This window comes from Leopardus geoffroyi, chromosome E2 (genome assembly GCF_018350155.1).
Source record: "Leopardus geoffroyi isolate Oge1 chromosome E2, O.geoffroyi_Oge1_pat1.0, whole genome shotgun sequence".
Classification (NCBI taxonomy): Eukaryota; Metazoa; Chordata; class Mammalia; order Carnivora; family Felidae; genus Leopardus; species Leopardus geoffroyi.
In genome coordinates, this window is record NC_059335.1 from 6,278,596 (window position 1) to 6,295,688 (window position 17,093).

Here is a 17,093-nt window from a genome sequence, read left to right on the forward strand (position 1 = left end):
CTCTCACAACTCTAGTCTTTTACTTCAAGTTGTTTGAAACATTAACTTCAAATAGCCAGGAGGCCGCTCGGTCCACGAGATACCAAAGAGATTCAAAGAAACTCAAAAGCAGGGAGTAAGGTACTTCAGGGCTGAAAGAGCGGAGAAACGTCCAGGGGCGGGGCGGAGGCCCAGACCCTACGCCTACTTCGGCCACGCCCCTTCGGCCGCTCACTTTCTGTCCAGTCCAGGCCACTGTCCAAGGCCCGTCCCTGGGCGGCCCCCCCGCCGCACACGGCGCACGCGCAGTTTCCCGCAGACCCGGAAACGGAGCTAAGGACACCCTCCGGTGGGTCAGTGTCAGCTTTTCTGATTCAACACTGGTGTTTGCGATACACCTGCCCGTCCCCGGCCTCCGATCCTCAACACCCGCAGTTCGGGGGTCACCACGTACGATAAAACCCCCTTCAGGCGCTTGTGCTGCGCCCGATGATTCTCGGCAGGACCGTCAGATATTCCAGGCCTGGGAGCCCCACTGCGGGTTCGGGGGTCGACGACTATTTCGAGTTAAAGTCTCTGCGGCGCGTCCCCGCCCCCGGCCGTCCGCCTTCGGTCCAGGTAGACCGCTCCTGCCGCGTCTTTTTCCTGCTGAAAACCCTCCCGGGACCCCTCACTCTCTGGCCCTTTCCCCTTCGCGTCCTCCCTCTCTGGCCCCCAGGCTGCTCCTCTCTCGTCTCCCCCAGGCGCTAGTGCAGACCCAGAAGCCACGTCTCCTTGGCCTTGGGGTTCTGCAGGCACCACCCCTCTCCGGACACCCCCTCCACCTACGCGACCTCCGGAGCCGGGCCCCTCCCCCGTTAGTACTCCACTTTGTACTCACAGCCTTGGGAGCTTCTTCCGCACGATTCGCATCCACCGGCTGTGCTTGCCATGGTGTGTTTCCACTATTGAAGCCTCCCTGGAAAGTGTTCTTCGCGGGCAGAGAACTTTTTTTTTCCATAGTTGTGAGTGTCAGGTTTGGGGGCGAAGCAGAGACAGTCTGAAGGAGAATGAGTAAAACTACGTGTGAGAGAAAGGAAGAAAGAAAGAGAGTAAAACAGAGAGTAAGAGTGGAGTGAACCACAGAAAAGTAGAGGGAGAAAAGAAAGTAGAGAAATCTAGATTAAAAGGTATCTCCAGAGAGGTGAAGGGTAGCACACTGGACGGGAGAGATCTTAACCGGTGATGGGAGTGGGGCAGCAAGGAGCAGGCACATCAGAATGAGAGTGGGGAAGGAATAAAAGCATTGGGGCCGTGGCAGATAGAGGTGGTGCTGGGACAGAAAGAGGGGCAACAGTGACAGAGACAGCAGAGGGACAAACAGAGCAGGGAGGGAATTCCCTGGCTTTAAATCCTTTCATTGGCTTCTGGTTGTTCTCGGGACAGAAATCCAGACTCCACTGTATGGCGACAGCCTAGAGCTCTGCAGGTGGGGTGACCTTCCAGAGTTGGTCCAATGTGAGGGAAGGAAAAGCCTTCTCTTTCCTGCATCGACCGGACATTGGACACTGGCTGGTCAGCCAGGTGCTGTGGTGAAGAGGCCGTTTACAAGGAGTGAGCTGTCCAGCAATAGCAGCCAGACTGACAGCTGTGGGGCAGTTTGTGCCTGAATCCTGAGGGGTGGATTCAGGAAGTGCAGCTAGTGTTTCCGTGGTTGACTTGTGGGGTCTCTTAGGACCCATAAGGGTTTAACGGGAAAATGTCACCATTTGGGGGGTAATCTGTGGTGGTTTTGGTGGGGAAAATCTCATTATTTCAGGCAAAATATTCCTGAAGGTATCACATGTGTTTTGTGGGATAGATGACAGTTGGGGGTGTTCCAGAAGGTACCGGAGTCTAGTTGGAGTATGTGGATCATTGCAGACGTTGCTCTTGTATTATGGCGTCATGGAGGTGCCTGACGTTGGGGTATGGTCTCCAAGAGGGAACGTGTCGAATCCTGGGTTGGTGGGTGTCTTCCTGCCAAAATAAAAGACTGGTATTAGGAACATGGTGTAGGATCTTTGGGCAAAGCGCGTAGCTGATTAGGAGGTTCCGTCGTGTAATATTGTGTGTGGGGCATCCGCTGGGAGTGTAGCACAAACAGCATGGGAACCCGCAGGAGTGTCTGAGTCAAGAAGGGAAACAGTGGGGGACTGGGGCCCAGGAGGTGGGTGCTTTCACTGAGGCAGGCTTGCTGGAGGTGGGTCTCTGGGAACAGCTGCAGAACGGCTGTGAGGTCCAACAGTACGACAGCCTCAGGATCCTTTGGACCCTGCTCATCAATTTTTACCTCCAGGCATTTATTTGGTTAAGCATATACATATGGTGATATCGTCCCATCTTTAAAAAAAATACACAAAAAAGAGGCTTTTACTACATTCTCCCATCTTTATTTTTATTTACAAAAATTTTTAATGTTTATTTATGAGAGACAGAGAGAGAGTGGGGGAGGGGCAGAGAGAGACAGAGACACAGAATCCGAGGCAGGCTCCAGGCTCTGAGATGTCAGCACAGAGCCCGACGCGGGGCTCCAACTCACAAGCGGTAAGGTCATGACCTGAACCGCCTGAGCCACCCAGGCGCCCCTTTTCTCGCATCTCTAAAATAAAGAACCTTCCATCAGCTGCATTCCCCGTGGTGGTAAGTGCCCTGGGGTGTGCTCCATTTTAGAGCAGAATACACTAAACACTTGTTTATACTCTGCTTCAGATCTTGGTTCCAGTTCTGTTTCATATCCACTGCGCCGCTGAGACTCTCCATGTCCGAGTCACCAGGGACCTCCCCACTTCTCAGTCCAGGAACTGGCTTCCCCTTCTCTTCACGCTGGTCCCAGCAACAGCACGCCAGCCTCCTCTTTCTGAAGCACTCTTCTCTTGGTTTCCACATCACACTAGTTTTTTACAAGTAAAACTACCACTTACCTGTTTTAACGTTCTTCTCCATGTTCATGCGACCGTTCCCGGTGCCTGTTTCTCCTAACTCCTTGGTCTCTGACTGCAGGAGCACCCCTGGGCTTAGCCTTGAAAACCCTTCTCACTTCCTGCCTTTCCCCCTCGCCCCATCTCATGACTTTCAACACTGATGTCTCCTTTCACTGTTCCACCAGACTTCTCCCCTGAAACCCAGCTGTCTCCTCGATGTCTCTGCTGGGACAACAGCCTGATATCTTCACCTTAATATGTCCAACAGTGACCCCCCCCCAAACTCCTCCAAACGTGTCCCTTGCAGTCTGCCTCTGCATATAGGGTGACCCTGTATTTCCTGGGCTTAGATGGGCATCTTGACATGTTTGCAAAACAGACATTACTTGTTAGTGTTTTAACTTAGGACACAATAAATAAAAATCAGATGTTTACTCAAAATGGTAAGGGAATACTTTCTGATCTTACCTCCTTGTCTCCTCTACTCACTCTGCTCCAGCTGCACAGGCTTCTCTGTCCTTTCTGGAGCTCAGAACACCACCACCTTAGGGTCTTCACATGGGTGTCCTTCTGCCTCGAAGTCTCTGACCCCTCACGTGCAGGTGGTAAAATCTCTTCTTTCCTCTGGTCTTTGTTCTGATATCACTTCTCAGTGGCGCCTTCTCGCCCCCGCTCCCTTTAACATTCCAGCCACGCCCCCACCCCCAATTCTGGTCCATAGTGCCTCCTTGGCATCTCTCTCCTGCTCCTTCCCCTCCCACTGGCTGGATATTCATGACAGCAAGGCCCCCGGGGATCCAGAGCCAGAAGGGGGATGTGCTGGGTGGGCCTCCTGAGTGTGCTCCACCCAGCTTCACGCTGTAAATCTGAGGCTGTCTGCAGATACAGCTCTTGTGTTCCTCCCAAAGATTCCCTTCAAATGGCCAAGGGGAGACAGGGCCTGATCTCAGTCCTAGTTAAAGTGCCTCGGGGGTTTCTGATGTGTCTCCAGCGCTGAGCACCAAGGCTGTGGTGCTGCATGTCTGAGGCTGACATCAGCCCCTGACCCAGCGAGAGGTGAGGGGGCCCCGCTCTGCGTGGGGTGTGATCAGGGCGGGCCTGTGACCTGCAGGGAGGGTCAGGTCCCGCCCAGGTCCCCACTGATGCCGTTGGGGGGGGGGGGGGGCTTCACCAGGGCGGGAGCCGGTTCTGAAGAAGAAGGGTGGGAACGTCACTTGCTGGCCTCTGGAGGAGTCCACTGTCCCGGGGCACCCCCCGTGTTTTCACACGGAGAGGCCTTCCCGTGTGAGGCTGCAGGACGGGAAGGACCCAGACTGACTCAAAGCATTAAGCTGCGTTTTCTTGCCACTTAGGATTGAATTCCCAAGCCTGATCCTGCCTGAGGAAGAATCCTGGAAAGGGAGGAAGAGCAAAGGAAAGGAGTCGGGAATGGCCGTCTGTCAGGTGAAGTCATATCCTGGGTCGATTTCCTGTCTCTCATTCCTGCAAGGCCCTTCTTGGACTTGCCAACCTTGTCTGAGTCTGAAGTGTTTGTCCACACTCCCCCAGGCCTTCCCTGGTCCCTCTCCTCTGCACTTAGATTCCAGCTCGTAGTGACCCAGGGATCGGAGCCTGTGAGGGGGCTGCACTGGGCACATCCTGAGGGGCTTCGCAGCAGGCGAGTGGAGACGGGTGGTGTCAGTGTGGCTGGGCTGCAGGGGGTGTTTAGGGGCCGCCTCTGGACACACAGTAGGCTCTCTGTCGACCAGGATGAAAGAAGCTGTGTGTGGAAGTCCTGGATTCATGTGTAGGAAGAGTTGGAACATTCTGGAAAAGAAGAGTGGTAAGAAGAAAGCAGCTCTGCCTGACCTTGTAATGCATTCAGAGCTAAACAAGTGCACCATGGTGTTTTTGGTTCCAAACTACTAATTTAGAATCAAGTTCAGAAATCAGCATCCGTGATAGTGGATGTTTTATTCCATAGTTGGTTTTACAGTGTGGAGTCAACCTAATCAATGGTAAAGGTTTTAAAAAAATCATTCTCAGCACATCTGTCCCACAGAGACCATGGTGTTCCTACAGCAGCTCTTGTGAGGCAGATGTTTTAGATGAAAATGGTGTTAATTTAGCCCAGATCTGGAGCATAGAACTTTATCTTCACCATCAGAGGGGCTGTAGCCATCTGGTTCCACCATTATTTTTAAGTATTATATCTCATTGACCTTAGACATCACATGAGTGAGTGACATGTATTGATTGGTTGATTGAATAAGCTCCAGACCAAGAAGCAACTTAGGCACGAAGATGTAGTCAGAAGGGGATGCCCTTCCCTGTCACATCCCCACCCTTCATGTCTCAACAGGGAACTGATGTTGTCAGTTCTGTGGCAGGAGTCAGTTCAAACCTGATACAAATGCATTTAACACTGGTATAAAATTTTAGGAAATCTCGATGAAGTTTGTCGTAACATTTTATTATGCAAATTAGAAAAATTTACATAGCACGTCTAGACACTGTTTTCATGTTAATCAACACAATCAGACACAGCTTGCTCATTTAGAGCCTCATTGGATCATTTTCTTAATGGGGACACACGGGGACCTTTGCCATTTTTCGCTGATGTAAAGAATGTAAAGAATGCCACGGTGGCTGTGTAGGAGTAGGCCGGCCTCTCTGCAGATATCTCAGGATTTCTCTGGGTCAGGCAACTCAACGTGTGATTACTGGGTTAAGGACAGTGCATTTCACATTAGGATAGATTCTGTCCGATATGGTCTCCTAAAGCTACGAAGTACCCCATCCCACAACAACACGTGAGACTTCCCCCCTGATATAAGCAAAATTGGTACTGTAATCTCTTTGTGTTTGAAAATTGGGGAGAGGGGCGCCTGAGTGGCGCAGTCAGTTAAGCATCCGACTTCAGCCAGGTCACGATCTCACGGTCCGTGAGTTCGAGCCCCACGTCGGGCTCTGGGCTGATGGCTCAGAGCCTGGAGCCTGTTTCCAATTCTGTGTCTCCCTCTCTCTCTGCCCTTCCCCCGTTCATGCTGTGTCTCTCTCTGTCCCAAAAATAAAAAATAAACATTGAAAAAAAAATTTTTTTTATAAAAAAAAAAAAAAAAGAAAGAAAATTGGGGAGAAATTGACAATCCGTTGTATTTCCATTTTCCACCTACTTGTAACTTTCGTTAGTTTTGTGGGAATAAAACCTGGATTTTCATACTTTGCTGTTCTCCTTTGATATATTTTTAAGGGCTATTTTATGGCTTAATTCTTTACACACAGCCTTGTGTCTTTATCAGTGTTTTGCAGTGAAATGTAAATCTTTCCTTCTTGCCCTCTACTTTCTGATCTTTCTTAGGCAGATCTGAGCTAGCATAATCTCAAGGTATTCTGTTCCGTTTAGTACTCTTTTCTTAAAATTATCTCCTTAAATTGGCTTTTTGTATATATCTGGTAGTTATTTATTTCATTGATTGTAAAGTTTCATGTAACACACACACATTAATAGGTTCATGTGTTCTTTGGCAAATCTCTCCATTTTTTTCAAAATTATTTTTCCTCAGCACAATGGCCACTATTTCGTTTTTTTAAATCCCACATTTCTTTTGCATTTGAATTGCTCTGAGTTTCTAAATCACTGAGGTCTTTATGTCACCACACCTCCAGTAAGAATTAGGTTTGGGGGCGCCTGGGTGGCTCAGTCAGCTGAGCATCTGCCTTTGGCTCAGGTCATGATCTTGTGGTTCATGAGTTCGAGCCCCGCGTTGGGCTCTTTGCTGACAGCTCGGAGCCTGGAGTCTGCTTCAGATTCCATGTCTCCCTCTCTCTCTGCCCCTCCACTGCTCGTGTTCTCTCTCTCTCAAAAATAAAAAAAAAAACAGGGGCGCCTGGGTGGCGCAGTCGGTTAAGCGTCCGACTTCAGCCAAGTCACGATCTCGCAGTCCGTGAGTTCGAGCCCTGCGTCAGGCTCTGGGCTGATGGCTCAGAGCCTGGAGCCTGTTTCCGATTCTGTGTCTCCCTCTCTCTCTGCCCCTCCCCCGTTCATGCTCTGTCTCTCTCTGTCCCAAAAATAAATAAACGTTGAAAAAAAAATTAATTAATTAATTAAAATAAAAAAAAACATTAAAAAAATTAAAAAACAAAAAGAATTAGGTTTGTCAGTTTTTGGTCATGTCTTTGTTATGTCCTTCACATAGGTTGGGAAATGTCTTGCAAATAGGTTCCTCAGTGCAACTTCTAATGGGAATGAGTGTTTCCCCCCAGCTGGGCCCAGCTTAGGCATCCAGAGCAGCGGTGAATGGCAGGAGCCTGGCTGGCCCACCTACCTCAGCCTCACCTTTGGTGGAAATGTTTTCAGTGCTTACTGTGGATTGTGATGCTTGGTGGAAAGTTCTTCCTCAATAAAAACGTTTCAGATGTCCTGTTTGGTATGATTTAAAAAAAATTTTTTTTTAACATTTATATTTTGAGAGAGACAGAGCATGAGACCGGGAGGGGCAGAGAGAGGGGAGTCCCAGATTCTGAAGCAGGCTCTAGGCTCTGAGCTGTCAGCACAGAACCAGATGCGGGGCTCGAACTCAGGAACCGAGAGATCATGACCCGTGATCTGAGCCGAAGTCAGATGCTTAACTGACTGAGCCACCCAGGCGCCCCCCACCCCTTTTATGTTTTTGGGTTTTTTTTATTTTTTATTTTTAATCATCCAGTATTTCTTCAAAGATCTGCTGTGACCAACCTGTGTTCTATTTAGTTCAATTAACGTACATTAGTAAAGTTCATCAACCCGAATCCTTTTTTTGTTTTTAGTGGAATAAACTCCATTTGATGCATACATTCCATAATGGCTAAATGTCTGACTTTAAACGAAAACATGTATTTATATTTTTGCATATAGTTTGTCACACCTGAAGTTACCTCTTGTGCTCTAGATCCACGAGGTGTGTAGAACTGTCACTCAGGAGAACGTCAGGTGTACGGCGTCCATATAATCAACCACGTGTTGGATATTTTTCATTTATATCGTTCTTTTTATTGTCCACAAAAATGGGAAGTCTACAGTGATGTAGTGGATTCGATATCCTGATGGAAAAATATAATGAAACAAAATTAGGGACCTAAGAATTGCTCACAGTTACCTGTTCTTGCCCAAAATGGTATGTCAGAACATTCACTTTGTTTGAATCGGGCCTTACACTGCTCTCCCGCTCATATTTTGTGTGAACAGGAGAACTCACCCCCAAGGATCCGTGGTGAAATGTGTTTTTCATTTCAGGAACGGTTGACCTTCAGGGATGTGGCCATAGAATTCTCTCAGGAGGAATGGGTGTGCCTGGACCCCGCTCAGAGGGCCTTGTACAGGGACGTGATGCTGGAGAACTACAGGAACCTGGTCTCCCTGGGCAAGGAAAACATCCCTCCAGAAGTCGGGATCTGCCCCAGTGAGTCTCTTGGGAGCCCTTGCTCTGCTTGATGGAGACTGAGGCTGGGTTCATTTTGAAATGAGAACTGTTATGAGGCAGCATCCCCTTCTGCTCCCCCTTTCTTCAGATGGTCTGCCCACCCCACCCTAGATTAGTGGTGCCTCCAGAAGTTGAGGAAGAACAAAACCTTATGGCAAACTTTAAAAAATGTCTCATTCTGGATCCACTTAGACCCGTGTACTTCTGACTCAGTAGTTCTTGGAAGAGAGCTGGATATCTATGTTCTAAAAATATTCCATAAGCATTCAGGAGAGTGAAGAGGCTGTGGAATGTTTTTCTAGACATCTGTAACATCCTCTCTCCTCAGCTGAACAAAGGGCTGGAATTGGATTCTGGAAAAGATACAGCACATCACATTCCTTTCTTTCTTTCTTTTTTTTTTTTTTTCCATTCCTTTCTTTTTATAAGCAGGAATCTCTCTTTCTGTCTTGAATGATATCTCTATTTTGGAGCAAGGGAAAGAGCCCCAGACTGGAGAGCAAGGTGAAAACAGTGAAAAAACCAAAGGCGTGGGAACATAGGCAAGAGCTCAGAAGGGCAGAGAGGAGGCCGCACCGTTAATCGTGTTTGGGGAACTCTCCGCCAGTGGGGGAGTTCTGTGGGAAAACAAATGTGTCTTTCTTGTGAGCTCTCAGAGGAAAAGTTTGCTTCCCTTCCCCTCATCACTCCCTTCTTCAGACGTGTAGAAATGCATCCTCCTAGCCCCCGGCTCATGCAAGACCAAGGCAAAATCTTCGTCATGACCTGTAGCATTCTATTAAGTGCCCCATGACTTTTTTTTTTTTTTAAGATTTTATTTTTGGGGCACCTGAGTGGTTCAGTTGGTTAAGTGTCGGACTTCAGCCTAGGTCGCGATCTCCTGGTTTGTGGGTTCCAGCCCCACGTAGGGCTCTGTGCGGACAGCTCAGAGCCTAGAGCCGCTTCGGATTATGTATCCCCCTCTCTCTCTGCCCCTCTCCAGCTCGTGCTCTGTCTCTCAAAAATAAATAAATGTTAAGATTTTATTTTTAAGTAATCTCTCCATCTAACGTGGGGCTGGATCTTACAAACTCAAGATCAAGAGTTGCACGCCCCCTTGCTGAGCCAGCCAGGCGTCCATGCCCCTGTGACCTCTTTTGTTCCTTGACCATGAAGGGCACTAGGGGGCTGGTTTTAAGGGGTTCTCTTTCTCTTTCTCATTCTTTCTTTTCTCATTCCATTCTTGCTCCCAGTCCACACGGGTCAGAGCTGAAGCCTCCCCAATCTTGGCATCAGGACTTCTCTAGGATCATCCTCAGTCTGTGTGCTTAGGAGACCTGCTCCTGGTGTTGGAAAACATCAGCATCTGTGGGCCCAGAGCTCTCTGCCTCTTCAGGCCCTTTCTTCAGTTTTGCTTTTGCCCCACGTTAGAGTGTGTGTCACAGGGGTGGGTCTCTCAATCCAGCCCTGAAACTGCTTTGACTCAGCAGCAGTATAAGCACGTCCACACCACACTATACTGTAAGTTTCGCTATGTTGTGTGTTTTTGTTACTTTTCTCTCAAAGTATTTTCTACTTTGCTGTGTGATACCTTCTTTGACTCATGGGATTTTTTAAGTGTTTAAAGATCTTCATGTATTTACGTCCTTTCCAGTTTTCCTTCAGTTACTAATGTCAAGTTTCATTCTTCTGCGGTTGGAGAAAATACTTTGTATGATTTCACTCTTTTTCAACTTGTTGAGACTTACTTCACGGACTGATATATGGTCTGTCCTGGAGAATGTCCCACGTGCAAGTGGGGATGAATGTATTTTGCTCTTATGGGCGGGGTGCTCCATATACGTCTGTCAGTGCTTGCTGGTTTATACTCAGCTAAAATTGTCTGTGTCCTTCCTGAATTTGTCTGGCTGTACTCTCCATCATTGAAAGTGAGGTCTGGAAGTCTCCAAATACTCTTCTACAACTATTTTTATTTCTCCCTTCAGGGGCGCCTGGGTGGCTCAGTCGGTTGAGCGGCCGACTTCGGCTCAGGTCTTGATCTCACGGTCCGTGAGTTCGAGCCCTGCGTCAGGCTCTGTGCTGACAGCTCGGAGCCTGGAGCCTGTTTCGGATTCTGTGTCTCCCTCTCTCTGACCCTCCCCCGTTCATGCTCTCTCTCTCTCTCTCTCTCTCTCTCTCAAAAATAAAAAAAAAATATTTCTCCCTTCAATTCTATAAATATTTGTTTCATGTATCTTGGGGTTCTCTTGTGTATATGTTCATATTTGCTGTAATTCCTTAATGAGTTATACTTTTTAAAATATATATTGTCCTTTGTCTCATAACAATTTTTACTTAAAGTCTGTTTTTTCTGATACTCCAGACACTAGGAAAACAAAAAATTCATTAGATTCGCATTGCTCTCTGAGCCCACAGTATCTCCAAGGTATGCCTGTATATAAAAACTTTCTTCTTTTATTTTTTATTTTTTTAGTGTTTATTTATGAGAGAGACAGAGCGCGAGCAGGGGAGGGGCAGAGAGAGAGGGAGACACAGAATCTGAAGCAGGCTCCAGGCTCTGCACTGTCACCACAGAGCCCAATGCAGGGCTCAAACTCACAGACTATAAGATCATGACCTGAGCTGGTCAGATGCTTAACCGACTGAGCCACCCAGGCGCCCCTAAAAACTTTGCTTCTATAAATCCTGTCCTTCTCTCCTCTGCTGCTGTCACAAATTCTGTATATATATTGTGTGACCATCAGTGGTTCACATTTAAATCACAGATTTTAAATACTGTTTGATGTTGTTGTTTTAATCAATAGGGAAAAAGAGTGACAAACTGAAAACACAATACTAACCTTATACTCACCAGTCTACTGTCTTTATGACCGTTTCTTATTTCTTGATGTGGATTCGCGTTTTTGTTTCTTCCTTCATATTAGCCTCAAGCATTCCCTTTACTAATTTTTTGTTAGACTGGTCTTCCAGCAAGGGACTCCCCAGTTTTGTTTTGTTTTGTTTTTCTGGCAACGTTTTAACTTTTCTTCTATTTTTGAAGGATAGTTTGAAGTGTGCAGAATTCTAATAGACCTTTATTTCTCTTTAGCACTGTGAAAATGTCATCCCGTTGCCTTCTGGTCCATACGGTTTCTGGTGTGAAATCATTGGGTAATTTTATTGACGATCTCTTTTACCAGAGGAACTACCCTTTGCCGCTTTCAGGGTTCTGTGTCTTTGGCTTTTGACAGCTTGATTATGAAGTGTTTCACTGTGGGCATCTTTCAGTTTATCTCACTCGGGCCTTGCTGAACTCCTTGGATATGTTTGTAGGTTTATGTACTTCACCAAATTTGGGAATTTTTCTGCCTTATTACTTCAGATATTTTTTCTGCCCATTTCATTCTGTCCTCTCCTTCTGGGATTCCCATGATCTATGTTGGTATACTTGAAAGTGCCCCGCGAGTCTCTTGTTCCATTCATTTTTCTTCATGCTTTTTTCTTCTGCTGAGACGGAGTAATCTCAGTGGACTTAATTTGTTCAATTTGCCTGTTCAATTTGGTGCTAAACTCCCTTAGGGCTTTTTCCATTTTAGTTTCTGTACTTTTCAGCTCCAGAATGTCGATTCTGGTTCCTTTTTATAATTTCTGCCTCTTTCTTGATATTCTCAGTTTTGAGAAATATTGCTGTCATTGGGTCCTTTGGTTATTTGCATATGGTCTCTTCATAGTTCAAAATAGTGACATAAATTCTTTGTCTAGCAAAGTCTGATGTCTGGGCTTCCTCAGGGACAATCTTTGTTAAATTGCTTCTTTTCCTGTGTATGGGCTGTACATTATTGTTGGTTTGCCTGCCTCATAATTATGTTTTTAAGTTAAACATTGAGTATTATGACAACTCTGGAAGTCACATTCTCCCCCACCCATACCCACACCTCAGCATTGCTTATTGTTTACTGCAGTTGCTGTTGTCTGTTTAGTCATTTTTCTGACTCAGTTTTGTAAAGTCTGTATTCTTTGTCACATCTGGTTTGCTTAGTGGTGAGCTAGTGATTAAACGCATAACTTCTCAAACACCTGGAACCAAAAAAACCAAAAAGCAAGAAACTCCTAGTCTTTGGAAATAGACTTTGTACGTTTGTTTGGGAATACCCAAAACTCAGCTTGGCGGTTTACAGTGGGGTCTTAGCCTTTACCTCCTGCTTCTGCCGAGCCTGAAGGTTAGCAGGGGGTGAGGCATAGGGTCACCTCACGTGTTTTCTGAGCCCTGGCCCCACCCTGGGAATGTGCACGACTTAGATTCCTAGGAACGTCTAGCTGTTTTTCAAAGCCCTTATTCTCCAAAGCATTTTACTCCCCAGCCCTTCATCCCTGGCTTTACAGTGTCTTCTCTTGGCCCCAAGTGTGCCGTCTGCTAGTATACTTGCCTTTAAATATGCTCGTCAAATGGACACCACTCCCACCCCACCTGGCATAGCACCTCTTGAATTCGGCAAAGGCAAAACTTTTTGAGCCAGTTTTTCAGTGAGCCACCAAGCAGATCAAAGTAAAACCCACAATTCTTAGAGAATCAAGTCTGTTCTGCCACTCCCAGTACATGGGACCTATAGCAGAAACATGGGCTGCCTCTATGCTGTAGAGAATGGGATTGGGCCAGGGGAAGTTAAAACGTTAAAATCTCTCCAACTGAGATCAGCTGCCTTTTTCTTAAGTACCTACGTGATTGCTATAAATCTTTGTTTGGTTTCCAGAATTTTGATAAAGTTGATTCTGACAGTTTTTGCCAACTTACTTGCTGTTTTTATAGAGAGATGGACTTAGAATATTCCACGATTTTCATGCTGTTACTTTTACCCCGTTCTTTACAATACTATTTACTATTTACCCAGTTCTTTACAATACTATTTATCTGAAAACTGATATTTCAGAAGCCACTGGGCATGTGTGTAACTTAGACTGCTATGAATATGTGGAAGCTTTTCTCAACATGTTTTCCAATTCTCATATTGTGTGCTCTTTCTGGAATATAAGTCCTTTCCCTTGTTATTAAGAGAGAAATCATTAGAATTCCAGTCTATAATTGTGTGTAAGTGTGGTTACTTATTATTTACCTGTTGGATCTTGGTTTAATTTAAAAATTTCATTTATTAACTTGTCATCTACAGATTAGGAGTTTCAGTATCTAGTATGGAATATGACTGCAATTCACCAATTGTTAAATGTTCTAAAATGCCTATTCTGCATACAGCATAGACAGTTTTAGAGTAGATATTAAGAATATTTTCTTATTCCAATGATGTTGTATTAAATTATTCTTGACTTATTACCTTTTTATTTTTACTTTTATAGTTTGTAACTTCCAGGTATTTATCTTACTCATTTTTTTTTTTTGAAGGACTTTATTTTTAAGGAATCTCTATACCCAACATCAGGCTCAAACTCATGACCCCGAGATCATGAGTCACATGCTCTACCGACTGAGCCAGCTAGGCGTCCCTAATTCATATTTTTATGGATTGTCATTACTTCATGTAGAACTGTGCCTCATCATTTATTTGCATATAGTAATTATACTGTAAATATGCATTTGTATAATATGTTTTCAGTACGACACACCTATTTGTCTACTGGCATTTGGTGTGTGTTTTGATGTGGTGGGCAAAGAATACACTTTCTTTCAGAACTTACATAAGTTTACATAATGTGAATGATTTGGTCATAGGGTGTTTCAAAGTAGGTTTCTCTTAATATAATTTGAAATACATGTTATCTTTTATTAAAAGATTCTATTCACTTTGCCTTCTTAAACATTTACAGACTTTGGTTGAGAAGTTTTTATTTCTTCAATGTAAGTTTTACTTTTAGTTTAACATCCATCTTGCAACTCTAGTTAATATGAAGACTTTTTTTTTATATATCTTTCAGATAGCTCTGCTACATTCGTGATCAAGGAATTATTACCAAAGAAAGACATTAATAATGGAGAATTATACCCGTCAGTGCTCTTGGGAAGACCTGAAAGCCATGGCCTTGAGGATTTTGACTTCAGGGAAGTCTGGGGAAATACGTATGAATTTGAGAGCAAGTGCGAATATGAAGAAAGAAATTCAAAAGGAATGCTTGTGACAGATAACCTAAATCTCAGTGGTCGAAGAGATAAACAAGACAGCAAATCCTGGATTAATTTACCTTTAAAGCACAGTGTTTCTTTAAGAAAAAGTACATATCAATATTTTAAACAAGGGAAATCATTAATAAAGAATTTGTTAAAAATAACAACCAATATAATCTATGCAGGAAACAAGTATACAAAATGTTTTGAAAATAGAATTGCATTAAGCTCCCAGTCGCATCTGGCTGAATTATTTCAAACTGAGGAGAAAATTAGTGGATGTAATCAAGTTGAGAAGTCTGTCAAAACTTGTTCCATTTTGCCGCTTCAGAGATTGCCTCCTAGTGTCAAAACCAACATTTGTAATAAATATGGAAAGGTTTTTATGTGTCCTTCATTGCTTACACAGCACCAGAAAACAAAAGTTAGAGAAAAACCATACAAATGTAACGAATGTGGAAAGACTTTTAGCCATCATTCAGTCCTTACTAGTCATCAGAGAATTCATTCTGAGCAGAGACCATACAAATGTAATGAGTGTGGTAAAGCCTTTAAGCAGTTCTCAAACCTCACAAGACATCAGAGAATCCATACCGGAGAGAAACCATATAAATGTAATATATGTGACAAGGTCTTTAATCAAAATTCCCACCTTACAAACCATTGGAGAATTCATACTGGAGAAAAACCACACAAATGTCACGAATGTGGTAAGGCTTTTATCAAGTGTTCAGACCTCTGGCGTCATGAGAGAATTCATACAGGAGAGAAACCTTACAAATGTAATGAATGTGGTAAGGGTTTTACCAAACGTTCATATCTTTGGGATCACAAGAGAATTCATACTGGAGAGAAACCATACAAATGTATTGAATGTGGCAAGGTTTTTAGGCAGTGGTCTACCCTCAGGATTCATCGAAGAATCCATACCGGTGAGAAACCTTATAAATGTAATGAGTGTGGCAAGGCTTTTAAGCAATGCTCACACCTCACTAAGCATCAGAATGTACATCCTGGAGAGAAGCCACACAAATGTACTGTGTGTGCCAAGGCTTTTATCCACATTTCAAGTCTTGTGAAACATCAGAAAATTCATTCTGGAGAAAAACCATACAAATGTAATGAATGTGGTAAGGCTTTTATCCAAAGTTCAAGTCTTGTGGATCATCAGAGAATTCATACTGGTGAGAAACCTCACAAATGTAATGAATGTGGCAAAGCCTTTACTGTGCGTTCAAGCCTAACTAAACATAAAAAAAACCATACTGGTGAGAAACCTTATAAATGTAATGAATGTGATAAAGCATATACACAGCTTGTACACCTTACTAGACATCAGAAAATACATACTGAAAAGAAACATGATGAATCAGGTATACATGGTAATGCTTTTATTCAAAGCTCAAGCCTGGGGGATCATCAGAGAATTCATGGAAGAGAGAAACCTTACAAATGTAATGAGTGTGGCAAATCCTTTAACTGGTGTTCACGCCTTACTCGACATCAAAGAATCCATACTGGAGAGAAACCATATAAATGTAATGTGTGTGGCAAGGCTTTTAGTCAAAATTCAAACCTTACAATTCATCAGAGAATTCATACTGGAGAGAAACCTTACAAATGTAATGAATGTGACAAAGCCTTTAAGCAGTATTCAAGCCTCATAAGACATCAGAATATACATCCTGGAGAGAAACCACACAAATGTATTGTGTGTGGGAAGGCTTTTATCAAACGTTCGCACCTCTGGGGTCATGAGAGAATGCATACTGGAGAGAAACCATACAAATGTATTGAATGTGGCAAGGCCTTTAGACAATGGTCTGACCTCAGGATTCACCAAAGAATTCATACGGAAGAGGGACCTTAGAAATGTAATGAATGGTGGGGTGCTTGGGTGGCTCAGTCAGTTAAGTGACTGACTTCAGCTCAGGTCATGATCTTGTGGTTCATGAGTTTGAGCCCTGCATTGGGCTCCATGCTGGTGGTGCAGAACCTATTTGGGATTCTCTCTCTCTCTCTCTCTCTCTCTCTGTCTCTCTCCTCCTGTCTGCCCCTTCTCCACTCTCTCTCAAAATAAATAAACTTTTTAAAAATGTGAGTAAAAAAGAAATGTAATGAATGAAAATCATTTAACCATTTTCCACAATACACTATATATCAGAGGATTTATACTAGGGAGAATTAAGTCTAGTCCAAGATTAATCAACCTCAGATGTTAAATTATTCACAGTAATTAAAAGTCAAATCATTTAAGACTCATGAGATGAGTGTCAGTGGAACAAGGTGATCTTTAGTAGTGATGTACCATTTATTAAAAAAAATTTTTTTAAGTGCCATCTTTTTTTTATTATTTTGAGAGAGAGGGAGAGAGAATCCCAAGCAGTCTCTGTGCTGTCAGCACACAGCCCAGTGTGGGTTTCAAATTCATAAACCATGAGATCGGACCTGAGCTGAAACCATGAGTCAATGCTTAACCCACTGAGCCACCCAGGTGCCCCTGTACCATTTCTTTTAAACCTACTTTTTTTGTTTTTAATTTGAGGTTTCTTAAAAAGCCTACATTACTATTGATGTCTTTCAACCTGAAGTTTGGTGTTCTACTTTCATTACATGTTTTTTTTGTGTGTTACCATGATGGTTTCTGGGAGCAGATCAATA

The 17,093-nt window shown here is 44.2% G+C and overlaps 1 protein-coding gene and 1 long non-coding RNA gene across 5 annotated transcripts; one reads left to right on the top strand and one right to left on the bottom strand.

Moving 5' to 3' along the window:
* The first annotated feature begins 266 nt into the window (after nt 1-266).
* Nucleotides 267-16,837, top strand: LOC123577982 (zinc finger protein 677-like). Of its 2 annotated transcripts, XM_045440419.1 has the most exons (4): nt 580-597; nt 4,274-4,364; nt 8,176-8,341; nt 14,246-16,837. In XM_045440419.1, the coding sequence occupies exons 2-4, from the start codon at nt 4,350-4,352 to the stop codon at nt 16,300-16,302; spliced, it is 2,238 nt and encodes a 745-aa protein (XP_045296375.1). In that variant the 5' UTR covers nt 580-597; nt 4,274-4,349; the 3' UTR covers nt 16,303-16,837. The 2 variants fall into 2 exon arrangements, with proteins under 2 accessions (XP_045296374.1, XP_045296375.1); XM_045440418.1 differs by lacking the exon at nt 4,274-4,364 and having other exon boundaries at nt 267-597.
* On the bottom strand, nt 5,353-8,112 carry LOC123578032. 3 transcript variants are annotated; one of them, XR_006702203.1, is made up of 3 exons: nt 7,818-8,112; nt 7,240-7,323; nt 5,353-5,623 (listed from the first exon to the last, which is right to left on the bottom strand). It is a non-coding gene; the product is annotated as an uncharacterized LOC123578032 (long non-coding RNA). The 3 variants fall into 3 exon arrangements; XR_006702202.1 differs by having other exon boundaries at nt 7,229-7,323; XR_006702204.1 differs by having other exon boundaries at nt 7,808-8,112.
* Nucleotides 16,838-17,093: the final 256 nt, after the last annotated feature.